The sequence below is a fragment of the Hipposideros armiger genome, unplaced genomic scaffold (genome assembly GCF_001890085.2).
Source record: "Hipposideros armiger isolate ML-2016 unplaced genomic scaffold, ASM189008v1 scaffold_17, whole genome shotgun sequence".
NCBI classification, from domain to species: domain Eukaryota; kingdom Metazoa; phylum Chordata; class Mammalia; order Chiroptera; family Hipposideridae; genus Hipposideros; species Hipposideros armiger.
The window spans coordinates 1,313,036-1,334,278 of record NW_017731367.1 but is presented as its reverse complement, the minus strand read 5'-3'; the positions used below and the strand labels follow the sequence as shown (position 1 = coordinate 1,334,278).

Here is a 21,243-nt window from a genome sequence, read left to right as displayed (position 1 = left end):
TGGCAGACTGGGGGAGGGGGGTTGTCACTTTGAGGGGTAAAAAGTATAACTATTGCACTGTATTGTACAGCTGAAACTAATTTAAAAAAATGTTTATTTCACAATAAAAAAAGTTTTTGTTTAAGGTGATGACAAAGTTTTGGAATAGACAGTAGTAACAGTTGCACATCACAAATGTAATTAATGCCACTGAACTGTATAGTTAAAAATTATAAAAATGACAAAATTTATGCTATATATATTTTACCACACACAAAGTTTTTTGAACCCATAAGAGTTATTGTTTGTTACAGAGCCTCAGGGCACGGGGCAGTTTGATAAACAATATTTACTGCTTTCATGGGGTGGCGAACCCAGAGGCAGAGGAGAACTGGCTGGTCCCTGTCCTCTGACAGTCCCTAAAAGAACTCTTAGAATAGAAGTGCTCTTCAAGGAACTGATTAGATGCCAATGACTCTTTTTAAGCTACACTTGCAGTCAAACTTCTATCATGAACTTCAACTTGCATTTCCAATTACACATGATCACTTCACACTTAATATGTCTGAAAGTCCTTAGTAATAAAAGATAAAAATAGAAATTATTTATTTACAATAAATAAAAAGAGTAAAACTAAATTTCTATTAAAAAATTAAACAGGTCACTAGCTAGTGTAATAAAAAATGAGGGGAAAATTGAAAGGGGTTTTGATCAGAGATGCAGAGGAAATTAAAATAACTGAAAAGACTGGTACAGCTCCATTCAAATATATTAGAATGCGGTTCAAATGTATCATTTTCATGGAAAATTTAAATTATCAAAATTAATAAAAGAGAAAACAAAAATCCCTACAGAGATCAATAATCATTAGAGATGGAGAACGTTGCCAGCTAAGGAAAGCCATAGCCTAGCCCATGTTTCAAGTACGACTTCTTTAAATATTTCAATCATTGAGAATAGTTGATCATTCTCAATGCTATTTAACTGCTCCGAAGCACTGAGAAAAAGGCTCCCCAACCCTTCTTCCAAAATTAATAGAACCTGATACCAAAACACAACAAAGACAGCACAATAAAAATAAACCGCAGACCAATCTCACATTTTGTATTATAAAAACAAAAATCCTAAATAAGTTATTAGCAAACAGAACTGAGTTACATATTAAAACATGTTATATACCATGACCAAATGAGAGTCATGGTTGTATGAGGGATGCAAGAATTATTCAATGTTATATATATATATGTCATCATGTAAACAAGTCAAAGGGAAAAAGAGTATCTTGAAAGAAGCTCAAAAGGCACTGGAAAAAAAAATTTAATATCCACTCCTAATAGGAACTTTTAGTAAAAAAGAAAGAGGGTGCTTGGTTAACTTGGTCTCAAGCCAACAACCAGCATTGTGCTTGAGAGTTTAATACTAGAAGTATTCCCATTAAAGTCCGGAAGAAGGCAATCACCACTATTATGTAATACAGTTCAACGGCCAATGAAATGAGGTAATAAGAAGCACAAAATTAGAAAGGAGGGCAGAATTACTATTTGCAGATAAAATTATTTTATACCTAGAAAATCAAAACAACCAACTAAATATTACTAGAAATAGTAAGAGCACTCATTAAGGTATCTAAGTTAAGCAATACACAAAAACAACCCCAATGGTTTTCTTATATATATCAACAATTACCTGTGGAAAATACTAGAAAAAATTTCCTTTCAAATCAATACCAAAAACACAAAGTACTCAAGTTTTTTATAATAAGAAATGTGCAAGACAACGTTATATGTAAACTATTAAACACAGTACAAGGTTCTAAGAGTCTGTAACTCACAAAGTGAATAGGTTTGATAAAGATGTACATAGACCAGGCTATAGCCAAAGCAGCAAAATAGGGCACAAACAGTCCCCAAAAAAGATCCCACAACTGAGCAAAACAATTGAGGCAATAGATTTTAGCCTGAATTATCACAATTAGCATTCCACAGGAAAAACCAATCCAATTGCCATTTAAAACTGAGGAACCAGAGTGTTTAATATCTTAATAGTAAAGAATAATAAAACATGCACTAAGATCCTGTTGAGCATCAACTATCAATTTCAGTAGCTAAACCAGTGGTTCTCCAAGTGTGGTTTAAGAGCCTGTCAGAGGATCCGCGAGTCAAGGCTCTTTTCGTAATAATGCTAAGACATTATTTCTTCTTTTCACTCTCATTCTCTCGTGGGTGTAAAGTAGGGATCAGCAAACTAAACCGGCCAGCCGGCCAAATCCAGCCAAGTCCATTCACTTACATGTTCCTACAGCTGCGTTTAGGCTACAACCGAGTTGGGGAGTTGTGACAGAGAAGTCTGTCGCTGTGTGGCCCACAACGAAGGAAATATTTACTATCTGGCCCTTTACAGAATACCTTTGCTAATCCCTGTTCTAACGACTAATAACACATGTGCTTATGTACTCATGTTTTCTAGAGTTTTCTAAGATATTAGACTTAAAGTATAAACAAGTACATTTTAGAAGTGACTTCCCTTTTTTCCTCACTATTTCAACCGTGGTTATATCTACTATAATCTCATTAGCCTCATTAGCGCCCAAGAAATCATTATTTTGCAATCTGAAGCTTTTCTTAAATGTACACAGAAATACAACCAAAAGTATACTTACTTTGCAATAATATTTTAAATGTTTCTTAGTTTTAATTTTAAATACAGAAATACTGATAGATATAACCCACATACACAAAAGCATGCTGAGGTCTTCAATGACTTTTGAGAGTATACAAGTGAATAAGGACATTCCTCTAAATATCTTTTACATGATCATAACTAAGAAAATTCAGAGTAATTCCAACAAGTCATCTAATACACAGTCTAAATTTAAATTTCCCCAGTTTTTGTTACCATATTTTCTCCCCAGTCCACAATCTAATCAAGGTTCACATTTTCTTTTATTTTGGTCCTTCTTTCTATAGATCAGTTCCCTCTGCTTTTTGTTCTTCATGACATTGACCTTTTTTGAACAGTACAGGCTGGTTGTCTCATGGATTATCCCACATACTGGATCCACCTGACTATTTCTCCCATGGTGTCATCTAACTTGTTCCAGTTTGCCCTATATTTCCAGTGTACTAGACGTTCGGGCTAGAGGCTTGATTCAAGTGAAACATTTTTGGCATGAATACTTCACAGATCGTGTTGTGTAATAATGCATCCCATGAGAAGGCACACAATGTCAGGCTGTCCCACCATTAGTGAGGCTAAGCTTAACCACTTGGCTGAAGTAGTGCCCACCAAATGTGTCCACTCTAAAAGGACGTTTTGCCCAGGGTAATTAAGTAGCAAGTCGACTGTGGCATGACACATGGAGTTCATGTGAATGTCTTACTCTCCAACAACCTTTCACCCAATGGTTTCAGTATCTATTAATGATCCTTGACCAAATCAGTTATTATACTGAGCATTAGACTGCCATGAAATGTTTTACCTGTGCTGTGTGTATTGCTACGTATGAGGATACAGCATAGTTAAGAGGGCAAATCTAGGACTGTTCAATTCTGGCTACACAATAGAATCCTTGAATCTCTGGAGAGCTTTTTCAAAATACCAGATCAACTAGAATCAGAATGCCTGGGGTGGTATCCAGGCATCGATATTTCTTAAAAAGCTACCAGGGATTCTAAAGTGTACTTACCAACTGGGTAGCTTTTCTGTGTTTTGGGAATAAAAACTAAAGTATCTCTGAAATAGATATCATTAAATTCCTGAAATAGATACTATATTTTACAGGTTAAATAATTACACATAATGAGGATTAATTATAAAGTACTCAGAACCTAGCACGTAATAAATGCTCAACAAATATCAGTGATTTTTATGTGTAAATACATATATGGGTATGCATGTATACAAAAATATATTGGGTTGTTGGAGAAGTCATGACGTATTTTTTACGTTTTTTGTTGCAAAAATGCGTCATGACTTTTCCGACAACCCAATACCTAGCTATATCTTGTTATACACATATGTACCTAACAATACAACTTCAAAATTGTATTTTGAAGTTGACAAGACTGCAGCAGAAATAAATAAAAATTTATAGACATGTATTTTTAAACATCCCTCTCAGAAACTTACAGATTAAGTACATAAAATAATAAATAGTTTATGAGGAAAAAAATATAATTATGTATTAAGTTTGGGGGAATGTATATATATATATATATATATATATATATATATTTCTTAGCATACATGAATATTTCTTAGCATACATGAATATTTAGAAATAAAGACCATGTAAGACTATAAAAGCTTCAATAAATTATAAAAAACTAACAACATAACAGACTGTTCTCTAACCACAATACAAAAAAATTAAATAGTGACCTCAACAGAATAGCAAAATAATAGAAATTAAATAGCCTTAATAAATAACCAATCTAGTTATAGAAGAAATATAAAGGAAATTAAATATTTAGAACCGACTAATAATAAAAATACTGAAAGTCAAAATCTGTGGAATACAGCTAAAAAAGTATTATTTAGAGGGAAATTTATAACTTTGAAAACATTTTAAAAGAAACAAGAAGATTAATAAGCTAAGTACTCAACTCAAGAAGCTGGGAAGAGGGCAAAAAAGTAAGCTCCCAAAATAAGGAATAAATACAGATAAGGGGAAAGATCAATGATATACAGAACAACATCAACCATAAAAAAAAATCACAACTAAAAAGCACATCCCTTAAAAAGATTAATAAGATACGTATCTGTCAAGCAAGAGTTATTAAGAAAATAGAGAAGATTCAAATAATCAAAATACAAAATGAAAGGGAGGCAAAAGTACATACATTAGGAGATTTTTTTAATAGTTAAAGAATATCAAAGAGTATTAGGAATATCTATATGCTAATACATTTGAGTGGATACATTCCCATTCAATTATGCCAAAATTGGCACAAAAAGAGAGAACTTGAACAGATCAATTAGTATGAAAGAGATTAAAAGAGCAAAGTTCTTGCCTCTTGAAAAACAGCAGGTGCAGGCAAGTTTACAATGACTTTTACCAAATTTTAAGGAACAGTTAATTCCTGTCTTATACAAGCTGTTCCAGAAAAATAGGAAACAGTAAAAAACTGAGCAGGACATTTCATGAAGCTGATATAATCCTGATTCTAAAAATCAGATAATGCCAAGAAAATGATAGGTCCATTTAACATCACACAAAAATCCTACACTAAATATTACCGAAGAAAATCCAACAGTGTATTTTAAAAATAATAATACATCAGGATTAAGTAGGATGTATCCTAGGAATTCAAGGATGGTTCAACATCAGAAATAGATTTAGAGGAGAGAAATCTGATGATAATCTCAATCATTAAAGAATCAGCATCATAAAATTTAGCAAAAGGCAAAACTGTGGCATTAATAAAAGATTACACTGGAGAATACCCATGTGACCTAGGAACAGGAAAGAACTTAAAAACCCATAAAGTATATGATTAAGTTCATCACATATAAATTAAAGATTTTTGGTCAATGAAAGACATCATAGACAAAGTTAACAGACAAACGGCTAAACGACAGAATGGAAGAAGAGATTTGTAATGCTTAAAATAGGAAAGAGATTGCTATAGAGAATAGATAAGAAACTTCCACAAATCGACAAAAGAACAGTAACCTTGATAGAACAATAGGAAAATGATATGAAAAGAACTTAATGATATGAACAGAACTTAATCTAGACAATAAAAATGAGAAAACTGAATAATTCTAACTGTTGGCAGGAAAGAGAAAGAAGATACAAGAAGTCTCAAGCTTTACTCATAGAAATGCAGGCTGGCTAATCATTCTGGTTTGGGTCAAAGCCTCAGTTACTAGAGAAATACGCTGCTCTGCCTTGCTAATCCTCTGTGAATATATTTCTTTTGGGAACTTCACAGGGGAAAATAGCTGGTCTAGTACAGGATTTGGGTCTTAAGACATTGTAGACCCTGACCATCCATCTCTACCTGAATCACACCTGATATGATTGCAGTGTCTACTCAGTCTACAAGACAGAGAAGCAAAAATTCCCACAGTATCCTTCTAACATAGGTCTAGACAAGGGTTTACATTTTCTATGCAATTTTTAAAACACTGGCACAAAATACTGTCCAAAAACTGTGGTTGATGAGAAGCTGCTACGTATGTAATTTTTAATATAATTTCTGAAGCAAAGAGGACTGTATTCTAGTTGTGCTAATCATCATTATACACAGTGGAGAGCTGGGAAACAAAAAGGATGGGGAAGATTTGATCTCAGAATCTGGAAACATTAAGCAGAAAGAAAATGAACAAATTTATCTACAAGAAAGAAAGAGGGGTTTCCTGCCAGTGAGAGAAGAAAGGGTTCCCAGAATTGCAGTAACCCCAGAGTATCACAGGAGAATAGTCATATGCGTCTGCTTGTTCAGCCAAAGGGAAATACAGTTATTCTTTATCCAAGGAAAGAGAACTGAAACCCAGGCCTGTCACTGGAATGAGATGAATCTTAAGTGAAAAAAGGGGGCTCTTCCTGACTCCTGAAGTCAGTAGTAGATCAATTCAAGCCTCAGAAGGGATCAAAGATTCCACATGGATTCTCCCTTCAGAAAAGAGCTGAAGGGGCCAGGAGACAGAAAAGTGAAAGGGTCACCAACTCTAAGTTCAAGCCCATGTGCAGCCATCAGTGTGCTGGTAGAGGCTTGTCTTCAGACCAGAACACTGAACCAGATCTCTGGCAGACTCGACTCGGGTAGAGAACAGGAAACGTACACCACAACCTGATTCGGTCACGATCACCAGGATCCAGAGCGCACAAGTGTTCTTAAAATTCCGATGATGAAAGACACAGCTACTGTATCACGTGGTCATAACGATTTCTATCCTTTGGAATTTGCTACCCAGGCAACTGTTACGCACGCATTTGGTAGCTAAGAAAATGTACCGAGGTTGTCCCCAGTCTCTACACAGATGGCAGATTTCCGTGCTGACAAAAGTACTGCTGCCTGGAAAGTGTTGTAAAAGCTCAGCTTCAGGAGACTGTGGCACTGAACCCACAAAAAGAGACCCCGTCTTCGGCCCTGTCTCTCAGGGACTAAGGATGATGCAGACCCTGCTGTCTTCCTAGAAGAAATGATTGTGTAGGTCTCAGATGCCCAAGGAAACTTGTCTCTTAATGTAATGACAGGCACTTGCTGCAGACAGCTGGAGCTATCTGCTCATTTACCAGAGAAACTGGTCAATTTTACCTTAGAGATTTGTTTCCTGGGCAGGTAGGGATCTATGCATACACATGCAACATGTAACATTTGCTTTGGATAAGTAAACCTAGTAAAACAAAAGTAAAAAAATAAAAAACACTCTTTTGAACACAAGTGTGAAACAGGATAAATGATCCATTTGCAATTATAACCCAAAGCAAAGAACCTTTCTAGAACTCTAAGGAAAAGTTTATAATGTTCTTAAGGTTATGGTTTATTTCAATAACAAATTTCAAAACCTTAAATGGTGCAAAAAGTACTAACATCTTAACTGTAACCAGATTTCATATTATCCAGACAAGAGAAGCTGGTTAAAATATCCTAAAAAACACCACGATTTTTAAAAGAGCAAATTGCAATTTTCCTAAATATCAAGAGGGCAAGAAATGAGAAACAGCCATGTGGTTTCACAAACTCTCTATTTAGAGGCTAGCAGAAAAGTGAAATTTGTACCAGATACTGAGGAAAGGATTGAGGCTGTTCCCTCAGTCAGGGCTAGTAAGGGAGCAATATAAATAACAGTAGGATAGGAAGACCATAAAAAGAGTAAAGAAAAAACATACATACAGTGGATTTGTAAAGCACTCAGTGATACTTATTTATAAGAGGGAAGGAGGGGAATCACAGTAGAGGACAAATCAAGAGCACCTCTGGCATCAGAATTTCTCCAAAAAAGAGCGAAGTGAATGATGATTTTGCCATCATTTCCATCCATCAGCACTTCCTTGCCCTTGTACTGGTACCAACCACGAATAAGAAATCAAGGCATCTTATCCCTTCACCTCACAGCCCCGGGAAAGGACTGCTGAGGTCTGCAAGTCCAATCACCAGACCTACATTTCCACAAAGGAGTTTTGGGCCAAATACTAGGTTTTAAAGTGCTCCTTTGCCTGGCTTCGCCCTGCAAGTGTCTCTCTCCCTTGGTGACCTTAATGATGAAGGACTTGGCTAGTTAAGGTGCTGGTGTCATGTCCCTCTCTCCTCATTGAAAAGACATGACTCACAATACTGACGCCATTATGATAATACACATGCGCTCTCGGAAGAGAGTCACGGTGTCCAACTATTTTTAAAGGAAGAAAAAAGAAACATCAGAAGAATGACATTTTAAGGAATAACATCCCAGTGGAACTGGCTGGGAAACAGTGAAACCACTAGTGATCTCAGCAGGCCATAAAACAGAAAGAACCTGGGTGCCTTCAGGTCACCACATCTGGTGGGGCACTGAGGAAGCAGTAGGCTCTTCATTCCAAACAAACTTCAGAGTTGGAAAGTCCTTCTGAATGAGTAGAACTTAGCACCAGAAAGCGATTCTGCCTTCAGAAAAGGTTTGCTGTCCCAGGTCATTGCCTGGTCAGCAGGGGAGAAACAGGGTGTGTCTTAGGCAGTCACTTCCGGCAATCACCTCCAGCTTTACCTAGGGTGTCAATGGGGGTGCTCACCAGTCCTGCTGAGTATCCTCCTTTAGCAACCTTCTGGCATTTCCTCTAGCCTTTCAGGGGGCTGTGCCAGAAACTTCTTCCTGATAAAAAACTCATCATCCAGTTGGCCAAGCCAGGTCAATTTTTTCCATTTCATAATATGCCTAAACCTCAATCTGGCTGGAAAATATACTCCCTGCATTTATAACCTCTTAGCAATCTGTGCTTTGAAATACTACAACTTTGGGCCGGCCGAGTGGTGTGTTGGTTAAGAGTTGGCTTGGGACACCAGCTCTGAGCAGCAGGACCCCGGTTCAGATCCTACATGAGGGCCAATAATGCTGCGCCTTCTATAGCTAAGATGGTGAACAACAGCTCAACTGGAGCTGGGCTGCCGTGAGTCTCCGGCGACGGTGTAGGCTGCAGTGGGACTGGCCAGCAGCGGGCGTGAGCTTTCGTGAGCCACTGTGAGTGGCCGTCCAATGGCTGGCGAGCGACTGCCTCAGCCGGGAAGAGCGCAATGATAATAACCAACATGGGCCAGTGAAGCGACGTCCTCTACAACTAGACTGAAGAACCAAAGGACAGCAACTTGTCTGTTTCCCTTCCCTGATTCCCTAACACTGTTCCCCTCCCCCAATTCCCCAATAAAATCTTTAAAAAAAAAAAAAGAAATATTCCAACTTCCACTGCTACTCTCCCTTCAGTTGCTCTAAGCATGATCAGGCAGAGCCCGCGGTCCCAGCTCCTTACCCATGTGTTTGCAGCTGCTATCCTACGCTCAGAGGACCGACCCATGGCTTAGATTTTGATCGGGGGAAAGACGACTGGCTGTTTCAAAGCTTAAAATCACAACACTTTATAAATGTGGACAAAAGAGGGGCCACATATACTAAGCCTGACAAACTCAGCAGAGGCCTGCATGGCGAGCCTTACAAACCCAGAATCAAAGTAACTACACAGGGTGGGTTGAATGTAAGACTTCTAACTAAAAGTAGGGCATGGTGAGTAGTCATATCCTAGGCCTATAGCTTCCTTGACAAAGGTCGATCTTTAACTTTGAAATTGTCTATTGTCTTTATGCATCTAAAATAACACACCTTTGAAAAGTCAGAGTAAACTTCTTTTCCAGACTCCTCAAAGGCACAACTGTGGGCACCAGAGCACGAGACCACAGAATCCCTCATTGTAATCCTGTTCCCCGAATACCATCTCTATGTGCTGTAATGTTAATTATTAATGATCTTGTACCTGCCAATGAAAAAGAAGTGTGTGTGTCTATTTTACTTTTCATCCAATCCCAGAAAGTTCTCTGCTTTGCTTTCTCCTACCCGCTTAATCTACCACCAATGGATTCCATGTAACCCTCCTTACGTCTCTTCCTTTGATTCTAATATATAAAATAAGCCACAAAACTGCCATTCTCTGGACCATTTTCTTACTCCGTTGAGATTTTGCTTTCCAGCCATTGCCAGTTTGGCTCAAACTCATATAAGACTTTTCCTTAGGCTGGATATTCTTTTGCTGACATAAAGATAAATTACTTATCAAATGTAAGATCCATTCCCACCACCAATGACATAAATACTTTTAAAATGTACTGAGTTTTAAAAAAAATCCAGGGTAAAATGAAGTGCTTGTTGTGTAAGGATTTTAAAGATTGCTTTAATTCTGTTCATATCAACCACAGGGTGGGACTGGGCTCATCACAGGACATTCCAGGTTAGCTTTCAACACAACTCAAACCTCCCAGAAAATGACAACAGCAACCACTTGCCACACAAACCACCAGCAGCACCGTTGCCCCCGGCCCTCGTAACCAGCAGCTGGAAGTCTGTTAAGGGCCCCTCTTTCCTAAACGCTGCCACAGGTCAGAAATCGGGAAGATGCCAAGTGGGCAGTGGGATTAATTCTGGAGCACAAAGAGAATTCCGATACTGAAAACTATCAGCTTCCTAAAATCAGATGTCAGGCAGCAGTCTAGTACCCACCTTTTTCATGAACACAAACTGAGAGTCTCTTAACGTCATCAAGCAGGGCACTTTGTGTGCTGCCATGTCCATCTTCGGAGTCGCTGTCATCAAACTGGGCCTCTATGATGACATCAGGACTGTCATGACAGTCTTTCGGGGAGGGCTGCAGGACGCGGCTTCCACAGAGCTCCCCGGGGGGCTCTGATTCATAGGCACCTTCTGGCTCTTTGTCACCACTCTCGGGTTTAATTACCTGAAGAAAATAGAAAAGTTCTGCTGAATCACTGGAGGGAAGAAAGGAAAAGAGCAGATTCTTCTTTTTTCATTTTTCTTTCCTAAGGAAAAAACTGCACATTAAGAAACTCACAACACTGGACACTCACCATGTATTTATTATTAGCCTGAAAAAGGATCTTTATTTTCCAGATGCTCAGACTATCTTCTGGAGATGATCAACCCAGCAGTGCCAGGGTGGCACACAGCTCTTCAAGATGCCCAGAATTAATGCCACATCCACTCCTCCTTTTTCTCATGCACATTTTCATCCCCTCTCCCCCGAAGGCCCTGAATACCACAAGTGCCATACTGCTTCATAAGTGTTCACGACATGGGCTCAGTAAGTATGTTGGGTAATGATACAAGAACTCAACATAGTACGTACGTCACTACACTCCCAATGAAACCACAAGAATATAAGGTGAAGTGGGAAAACAAAAGTTAAGTGTGAATAAGAGTTTATAAAATGTGCTCATAAAAAATATAAACCCTTAAGTCTCCATTTTGGGCCTGAAATCAGTATAGAAAGCACACAGACGATGCACATCTACACTAGCAATAAAAATGAAGCATTACACAAGTCAAATATTTTTAATTTAAAAAAAAGAACAAAGCAAATGGAAGAATCCAGATATGAATCCATTTAATGAGTCTGTCTGTCCATCTACATTAGCAAAAAAACACAGATTTTGTAGGTTCTAGACGTTATTTACAACATGACATCCTTTCAAGAATCTATTTCTAGATGAGAAATCTATATGCAATTTAAACATAATTAAAATGTGATCACGTGTGTGTATATATATATACATATACATATATACACATATATACATATGTGTGTGTGTGTGTGTGTGTGTGTAAAATAAATATGATCACTATTGGTAGTGATCATTTCATTCTTTCAAACAAATGTTGGAAGGCTAACCTTGTGCCAGCACCCTCATGAGGCCTACCTTCTCATGGGTAGACAGATGATAAATAATTTCTCATTCAACAAGTCATTACAAAGTACCTTTTATGGTGCCAGGAACTGCTCTCAGTGGAAAGGGTACAGCAGTGAACACAATTAAAAAGTGTAAGAGAAGTAAAAACACACCTAGTAAGAGGATACTGGTTACGCGAGAGTGAGGTTTGCCAGTAGGGTGGTTAGGGGATGCCTCCTGGAGGAAGCGACATTTGAGCAGAGACCTGCAGGAAGGGAGTGAGCTACTCTAGCAGTTTCTCTATGTTTATAGGATGTGAGGAGTCTAATATTTTTTAGTTTAGCCTCGAGGTTTCAAAATAGATGCCTGCCTTCAACAAACCAGATTAACATTCAAATTAGGTCACACAAAGATCGTGCTTAATGAAAGCTCTTCATCTTACACACAGCAGAAAAAGTTATTAAACCTTTCCCAGAGTATCTTAATGCCATAGATTCCAATTAATATAACCATCCCCAGATAATATTAAAACTACCCAGAAAATCAAAGTAAACTATTAGAAAGATATTCACAATCAGAATATAGACTCTAAGAATATATTCCCAAAATTTAAAAAAAATTACTTCACAAAAATGTAGTAACAGGAAAACTTATAAATGATGGTCAATTTTTCTGAGCAAAATTGTGCCTTTTAATAAATTTTTTTGAAAACTTGAGTCCCCATTTGTGAATATATTTAGTGAAATTTTCTATCAACTCTTGCCATGTTTTGGCTCTTGTCAGATTCATTCATTCATTTGTTCATTCATTCATTATGTCCATGAGAAGTTTAAAACAAACAAGACTTCTTTTCTATGACAGTAAAAAAAAGTTCAACTGGCTAGAGCAGAAATCTCTAAAAACATTTCTTTCCTAGATGAGAACATACGCGTGAAGCCACAGCCACATCTTTAAATTCATATACAATTACAAACCAGCTCTCCTCTGTGTATTTCTGCCTTACTACAGAAGTCCTGGTTTAATACCTGACCCCAAGTACATCATTCAAATAGAGAATTTACTGCCGAGTGAGAAAAGAAAAAGAATTTGACATCACTCAAATCAGCAAACCTATTCAATTTCCTTAAATGTGCCTGGCCAATTCATTAATATCTAGGAAGATCTGCCCCTGACCATCCTCAAAGAATTACCACAACCTTGGGCACTGTCAAAACAGCCCAAAGCACAGGCAGGAGGGGCTGCATGCACATAACCTGTTTCTAAAGTATGGGGGCCACAACAGGGTCACTGTCCATTGTTTTCTCCACATCATCCCCATGCACACTTTACCTCAAAGAGAGGACAGTTGGGGGCAGAGGTGAAAGAAAACAACTGACATGATGGATGGAGTTAGACTAGCAGGCAAAATGTAGTCTCCTGGAAAGATGTTAAGCAAAGAGGTCCAGTTTTCATTATGTATTTATTTCTGCCACTAATGGTTTCACAAAGGGCTTGGTTCCCACAGGCTATGAAGAAAGCATCACAAGGGGAACCAGAATTCTGACTTCATAAAATTTGAAGCCTTAACTATCCCACAATGAAAGGTAGGCTCGCTCGCTCGCACTCTCTCGCTCTCTCTCTCTCTCTCTCTCTCTCTCTCTCTCTCTCTCTCTCTCTCTCTCTCTCTGTGTGTGTGTGTGTGTGTGTGTGTGAGATACAAGAATTCTGTAATCACAATGATTCTGCCTACCTACTTATTAAGAATTATGCTTTAGACAGCAACTTGTCTGTTCCCCTTCCCCCAATTCCCCAATAAAAATCTTAAAAAAAAAAAAGAATTATGCTTTAGCTCACACATGTGAAGTTCAAGAAACTCAATGGGAAGAGGAGGTCAGTGGGAAGCAATAACCAGAGTACAGAAAGCTTAACTGCATAGCACATTTCTAAAACCAACCCAGTTCTGACTTTATGATAATCTCCATGGTTTAGATTAGCTTTACTCAAGAATTAGTGTTTCGAGCAGTAAATTCACTTCTGAGTTACAAAAAATGCTGTAAGGGAGCAGGAATTAATGAATAAATCAAGTCATTTGAAGCCATGTAATAAAATACAAATTAATATGTTGCATTTTAAAAGTATTTTCATTCTGTTATCCCAGTACACAGAAGAATAGAACAAATGTTTTGGGGGGAAAGATCACCATAAGATCACAGGATACACAAGGCATTCTAAAACCATTCCATATTGCACATTGGTTAAGGGTGAAATGGATAATTCAAGTCTGGGACGGAAATAGACAAGACTGTCCTGGAATATCTTGTCATACCAGGAAATCAAAGGCTAACGTGATCTTGATCTTGTCTAAAGGACTCAGCAAACATCATGAAAAGGCTCTCTCTCTGGTCAACCTTAGGAGGTTCTAAGTACTTAACCGACCTTTCCTACACAAACTGTATCTCAAGTTAACCAAACAGCTGAAGAGATGAAATGCTTCTTTATAGGAGACTTTTAGCTAATTAAGAAGGAAGGACGGGTGTTCAATACCACCATTTTGCCATTCCTGTAGAAATAATGGATTCAGGATATGATCATCAATGGTTACTAAAACCAGTGTCACAACCTGATGGGAATGGACTTTTATAATAGATGGAGTAGCAAGGCCTGAAGCCACTGATCAATATAAATATCTGAAAAGAGAAAGAACCAAAGTGCTTCCTCATGCAGCATAACAGGAAGCAAGCACAGCCATCCATGAAGTACTTTTTCCCCAAAAGTTGAACTTGAATCTGATCTGATAAAAGGGACAGAGTAACACATTAAACAACACTAGGAAGAGGACCCTTTTACACTTACTCCCTAGATGATTTCATCCAGTTTTGTGGTTTTAAATTAAATCTCTCTATATGCTATTAATTCCCACCATTGAATGCCTATCTTCAACCTTTCCCTTGAATTCCATACTCATATCCGATTCTCTACTAGACATCTTCATTCGGATGTCAGTTGGCACCTCAAACAGGAGAACCCTTGGTCCTCACCAGAGCCCATTCCTCTCCCAACATTCCCTCTCAGTCGCTGGCACCAAACTGTGGCATCCGCCCTGGCTCTCCCTCTCACGCCCCACACCCAATCCACGATAAGAGCCCATGGCCCGTCCTCTTGCCATTTCCACTGTCACCACACAAATCCGAGGAACCGTCATCTCCTTGCTGAACTACTGCAATAACTGGGCTCCTGGTTTCCATTTCGGACGAAAGCAGCTACAGCAATCCTTTTAAAACATAAATCTCATAATGTCATCCTCCCATCGGCTTCCCAACATCCTTCTATCGCCATGCCACAAGGCCTAACAAATCTGGCCTATATATACCCATTTTTCCATTCTCATTTTCTACAACTTCTTCCTTTGCAAATTACACTCTAATCCTAGAGAATCTTGCTATTCCTAGAATACTAAAACTTTCCATCTTGAGGTTTTCATATTTGCTATTCCCTCTATCTGGAAAACTATTTGCCCAGCTATTCATAGGGCTCTCTTTCTCTTCATTTTGTTCTGGTTTCTGCTCAAATATCCTCCTCTCAGAGAGGCCTTCCCTGGTCACATGAATTAAAATAACCCCACCTCACTGTCACACACTATCCTCTTATCCTGCTTTATCTTTCATCACTGTACTTATCACTACCTGCAAATACATTACACACTTACTTACTTTCTGTCTCCCAAATAGAATTTAGGTTTCATGAGCACAGAAGCTATTTTCTTCACTGCTGAATTCCAAGAATTGAGAACAGTAGTTAGTAGCCACTCAAATACATATTGAATGAATGAACGAATGAATGAACGAACAAATACACTAATTAACTAGAAAATGGCTTATTTAGAGTCAGTCTTCCCTAATAAACTGTAAAATCCATGAACTGACCATGGGCAGGCCTGGCACAGTGTGTAGTCAAGTCTCTTTGAATAAAGAACCAGAGATGGCACACTGCATCGAATATTTCCACACATCTATCTACCCAGGTTTCAAGACCTGGTCCAAATGGCTTGGTCCTTCTATAACCCAGAATCCACCAGTCTTTCCAGTTCCTCCCCATCTCACCCATCCTCACCACCACCTGCCTTAGGCAAAGTAAGTTCTCCCTTTTCTAAAGTCTCAATCTATCTATACCTCTTGGATGGCACTTCTCAATTTCTTCACTATATCAGTTATTATCTGTGCATATGATGTACCTCATCTGTTAAGACTATATGCTCACCAATTATATCTTATACATCTCTATATATTCTATAGCCACTTGCATAATCAATCTAGGTGCTCAGTATCTGATGATATTCATCTGATAAAAAGATGGATAAATGGGTAGAACAATGAAGAAAGGAATATAAAAGACTATCAGGATGCAAGAGCGCTTTCAGAACAGCTTCCAGCCATGAGTATGCACATTAGAAACTAGTAGCCCAATTTTCCTTGGATATGTAAAGTAAGAGGCCTTCTGTGAGACTGACCTCGAAAATGTTGAAAAGTCTGGCTCAGTGGTTCTCTACTTTGAAGTTTAGCAGATCCTCCAAGAATCAGATGAAAGCTGCAAAATGTATCTCTACAAATAGACAGAAAATACTCTGCAAGAAAGTACCAGTAAGGAGAGTAAAGGATGGTGCTGAAGGCTTTGCGTTCAGGTTGATGGAGAGTCTGGAGAGCTCCGGCCCAGAGAAGAGGAGGCGGGCCTGAGGAGAAGGGACGGATTACTGACCTGGTTAACTGAGGACGTGAATAAAAGTCCCTGTGGTGGCCTCCACAGACCTGGGCCAGTGAGGCAGCTGACGGAACTGAGTATTCCGAGTGCACGCTCAACCAGGGTTACGTCTCCTTTGGAGATTTACTCTACTCTCGGGAGGACGGGACTGAAATGGTGAGAGAGGGAATCAGATCGCTGGGTCATACAGAACTTTTTCACTCTCAGGCTTGTTCCGTGAACAGGGTAGGAGGAGCATCACATAAACCCTGCTAATAAAAATAAAGAGTGAGAAGACAGGCAGATAGCAACTGGGGAGTACTGATATGACATACAAGTGTCACTTGCAGCCACTAAAAATGCTCAAGAAATAGCACACTACAATACTTAATTTTAATGTCCTTGTACCCCCCTTCGCCAAACACAAATGCATTTGGACATGTCCACACACCGCACGCACGCACATACACACTCTTTCTCAGACACACCCTACAGTACGTTTTCCCGAGGACAGATCCACAATCCACCTATTGTCTCCTTCTGGAAGGTAGAATAGGGCAATAGAGTAGTGCGCAGTGTGATGGGAGGACAGGTGATCCCCTCTCTCCTTCAGGCTGCAATCCCTGTGCTCTGGGGGACAGACAGCAATAAGCTGGCCTCATCATTAGCACCTGGGAGGAACCCTGAAAACAATTAGGGAAGAAACTAAAGGGAGTGAGGAGAAGCTTACCATTGAAAGGAGTAGCGAGGAGGCCTAAGTTCAGAAGCTTGAGGTCAGAGACCCATCATGGGGGAGAGACAGGCCTTTTGGAAAGGCAGGGTGGATGTAGTGTGACTTCTGGGATTTAAGGGGAACTCAAGCCCTGTGTTAGTAAAGAAATGGCAAAATGGCTCGTAGAGTCCCCCTCCTTCAAAGACAAGACGTCTGTTGAGTGAGAGACACTATGCAGTAGTGTGAGTGGAAAATGACTAAGATGCTAATATACAGGGAGATACATTTCAAACATACACAACAAGCACTGCCACTAAAGAAAATAATGATAAGTTCAACTCCATTAAATTAAAGTTTTCCTTTTATCCTAAGGTAACGTAAAAGAAATTTAAAAAGATAAGCCACAGAAATGCTCATCTCCAGAATATATAAAGAACTCGAATAATATTGTATGTCAACTATAATTATATATACATATAGTCACGGGATGTGGAGTAGAGTGTGGGAATGGAGTCAATGAAATTGTAATAGATAAGCATGATATCGGGGGTGGGAGGGCAGTAGATGGGGGAGGGGGTTTGTTTCTGTGTGAAGGGTGAGAAGGATAACTATTGCATTGTTCTGTACACCTGAAACTAACAATAAAAAAAAAAGAACTCCTGCAGGTCAATGGAGGCCAATCCAACAGAGAAATGGAGAAAAGGCTTGAAGGCATTTCACCAAGTGGAAATGACAAACAGCCAGTAGAGATGGAAAGCTGCTCAGCCTCATTCGTCATCAGAGAAATGCAGACTAAACCCACAATGAGCTATCACTACTAACCCACAAACGGGCAAAAGCTAAAAATCCTGACAATAGCAAATGTTAGCAAGACCGGACAGCGACACACTGCTGGGAAGGAAGGAAACTGACCCAGCCCACTGCAGAGCACAGCAGGGAGGTGCAGGGCGGAGAAACAAACCATCGCAACGCCTGCCCTGGTCAAATCCGGCCCCAGGATTTGACAGGTGAACACAGAGAAAGACTAAGCTGGGAAAGGACATACATGCAAAAGCAAGGAGATAAGAAAATGCAAATTTTCCTTTAGGAAAGGCAAGTGATAGTGAAAGTGTACGTAAGAGTGAGACAGGCAGATGAAGAAGCAGACATGAAGAGCCCGGAATGCCTATTTAACGAGTCTGATCTTCACTGTAAAGTGAGGAAAGTGGCTGAGAGCAGAAACTCAATAGTCAAACAACTGACTCTGTGTTATGGCTCCGCTGCTTACTAGCTAATCCACTTTGGGAAAGTTATTTAATCTCTTTGAATTTCAGTTTCATTATCTTTAAAATGGGGACAAGAGTATCCAATATTATAAGATTACTGTGGGACCTGAGATAATATACAAAAAGCTCTTAGCACAGGTGCCTGGAACATGGTAGGAGCTTAATAAGTGAATTTGTACAGTGGGAAACAAATTTAGTCTTTAGACCTAGGAAGTTCAAGGTGGTAAGGACCATCCAGGTGGCAGCTGGAAATAGTAGGTCTGAAGATGGAAAGAGAGTACCAGGGGACAGAAATCTAGATTAGGGAATTTACCACTAGGGGTTGGCTGTTAAGCAAAGGTGTCCCAGGGCCAAGTGTCAACTGAAAAGAGAAGATGAGAATAGAGCCCTGAGAAAAGACTCAAATAAAGGGGGTCCAACAGGGAAGAGGAGTTAGTGAAGTAGAGAGGATTTCAATATAACTAGAAATATGCTAATCATAATAAACACTAAGGCTTTCATTATCATCACTCTTCATATTCAAATTGCACAGCCTTCCCTGTGCTTTTGCACACGTTAACTGGCGTGATCCATACAGTGACCCTGGGTGACACAAGAGTAATTATCACCATCTCACAGAGGAAAACCGTGACCGGTTCAGACACGTCACAGTCCCACAGCAACTAAATGGCGGAGCTGTGACATACACACTTGGGGCTCTAAGCCTAGTGCTCGCAGTCCTGGACACTCTTGTGGGAGATTTCCTGCACACAGATTCAGAGTGGGCTTTGCATATACAGCTCACACCACTAACACCCAGTGAATGAAATACCTCTGTGTCTTCTGTCTGCCTGGCAAATACTCAAAATTCAGGATCCTGCTCTCCTGTGAATGCTTCTCTGACTAACTCCCTCACTTAAGGAATGTTCTGTTTCCTTCCTTTGTTCCACTGCTATTCCTTTACTATTCTTTCATTACATGGTTTCTTGATCAGTCTATATTCCATTTATTTGTTTGCATATGTCACTCTCCCACCAGACAGCAATGTCACGTTCATTTTTTATATTCCCTAGAAGCTCCCAAAATGCTTGGCATATAAAACATGCTCAATAAATACTGGTTTCCCTTTCTCTTCTTCTGAAGAGAATGAAATAGATTTGAATAAGCTGTAAAACAAACATTCTTTAAAAATTACAAGAAATAAATAAAATAACTACCAAGCAGCAAGAGCCAGCTAAATTCAGGAGCTTGACAGCACGATGCCACACAGTGCCACATTAACGCCCTGTGTCTGGAAACCAGGCAAGAGTCCCCAGTTATTTTATCGCAGCTGAAACTTATCACCATAAGAAGCCAAAGTAAATACAAATGCAAATGAATAAAATTGGAAGGGATTTAAATAAATGCATTTTTCTAAAATAACTCTAGACCTTCCTATCCAAGTTATAACTCCAGTTTCAATATAAACCCAGAATCATCATAAAGTTCACCGTTCCCCAATTTGAAAACAGCAGAGTTGGCAAGAAAAGTCACGATAAAGAAAAGAAAGCCTAGATCTGAGCACAACTTCCAGGAACATGTCCTGGTTCCCCCAGAGTTGACAAGTACCAATCTGTCCGTCCCTCAGAAAGAGGGGAGGAAAATATCTACACTGAGCTGTAATTTAGATCAACTGCAAATAGCACCTCAGCCTCACCAGAATAAAAAATCTGGCCACTTTAAACCTGCTTGATATTGATTAGATTTTCTTCTCCTTCCTTTTAAAATGAATATAATGCATTTCGAAACTGGACAGCAACAGAGAGTCCCTACAACCAAACAATTCCAACGGAATCCTAAATACAAACGCCAAGTAACATGTCTATCTTGCATGGCTTACCCAAACTCCAAGCATGAAACATTTCATAGTTTCCCCACTTACTGATATAGAAAAGCCCTTTTTTGAACATAAAAGCCACCTTTGAAGAGTGCTGTTTTAAATCTTATAAAAAGAGCAAGTCTATATTAACACTGGAAAATTCTGTTCCACCACATAAACTCTATTGCATTCCCCAGGGATGGGGGTTGCTATCAACATGGGATAACAGAGCTTTTCCAGAAGATCTGCATACACCTAGGTCCACAGGTGCTGTGCGCTGAAAGGGCCATTTAGAACAGTGTCGGCTGAGGTCTTGTGCCCAGGAGATAACGCTGGGCCTGCCCACCCACTACCTGAGCCTCTGACTCGGAGCTAATGCAAGTCCACGTCCACCTACGAGCTGCTTCTCGTCTCTTGGCTCTTCAGACCAGGCTTAAGTGACAGCACTCACTTGCCACACGTTTTAACAAACTTCCAAAATCCCTTAATGGCACACTTGGGACAAAGTATAATACACTGTTCAGGAAACACCTTGGAGCCAAGAAAAGCAACTGATATTTCCACAGGGAGTTCCTGACAAGGCTTGCCAATAGCTTCTTTCATTATAAAATATGGCCATGGACATACCATTTTAAAGACACATTACAGACATTCTTAAAGCATATCCGTTATTGGGAACTTTGTTGGCTTAAGGTAGCTCGTCCAAAGTACCTTTTATTTAGTTAATAAGAATAGAACAATTTCCATTCTGGTTACTCAGGCCAAAAATCCTATTATCCTTATAGATCAATCAATTTCTCTCCCTCTCCCTCCCTCTCTCTCTCTCCCCCTCTCTCTCTCCCTCTCTCTCTCTCTCTCTCTCTC

The 21,243-nt window shown here is 39.3% G+C and overlaps 1 protein-coding gene across 7 annotated transcripts in view; it reads right to left on the bottom strand.

Annotated features, from left to right (window-relative positions):
* Positions 1 to 21,243, bottom strand: part of DIS3L2 (DIS3 like 3'-5' exoribonuclease 2) — a 327,384-nt gene that overhangs the window by 208,752 nt on the left and 97,389 nt on the right. For all 7 annotated transcript variants that reach the window (XM_019628923.1, XM_019628956.1, XM_019628962.1 and 4 more), the window contains one exon: positions 10,669 to 10,903. In XM_019628923.1, coding sequence (XP_019484468.1) covers positions 10,669 to 10,903 — 235 coding nt within the window. The remainder of the gene's footprint in view (positions 1 to 10,668; positions 10,904 to 21,243) is intronic.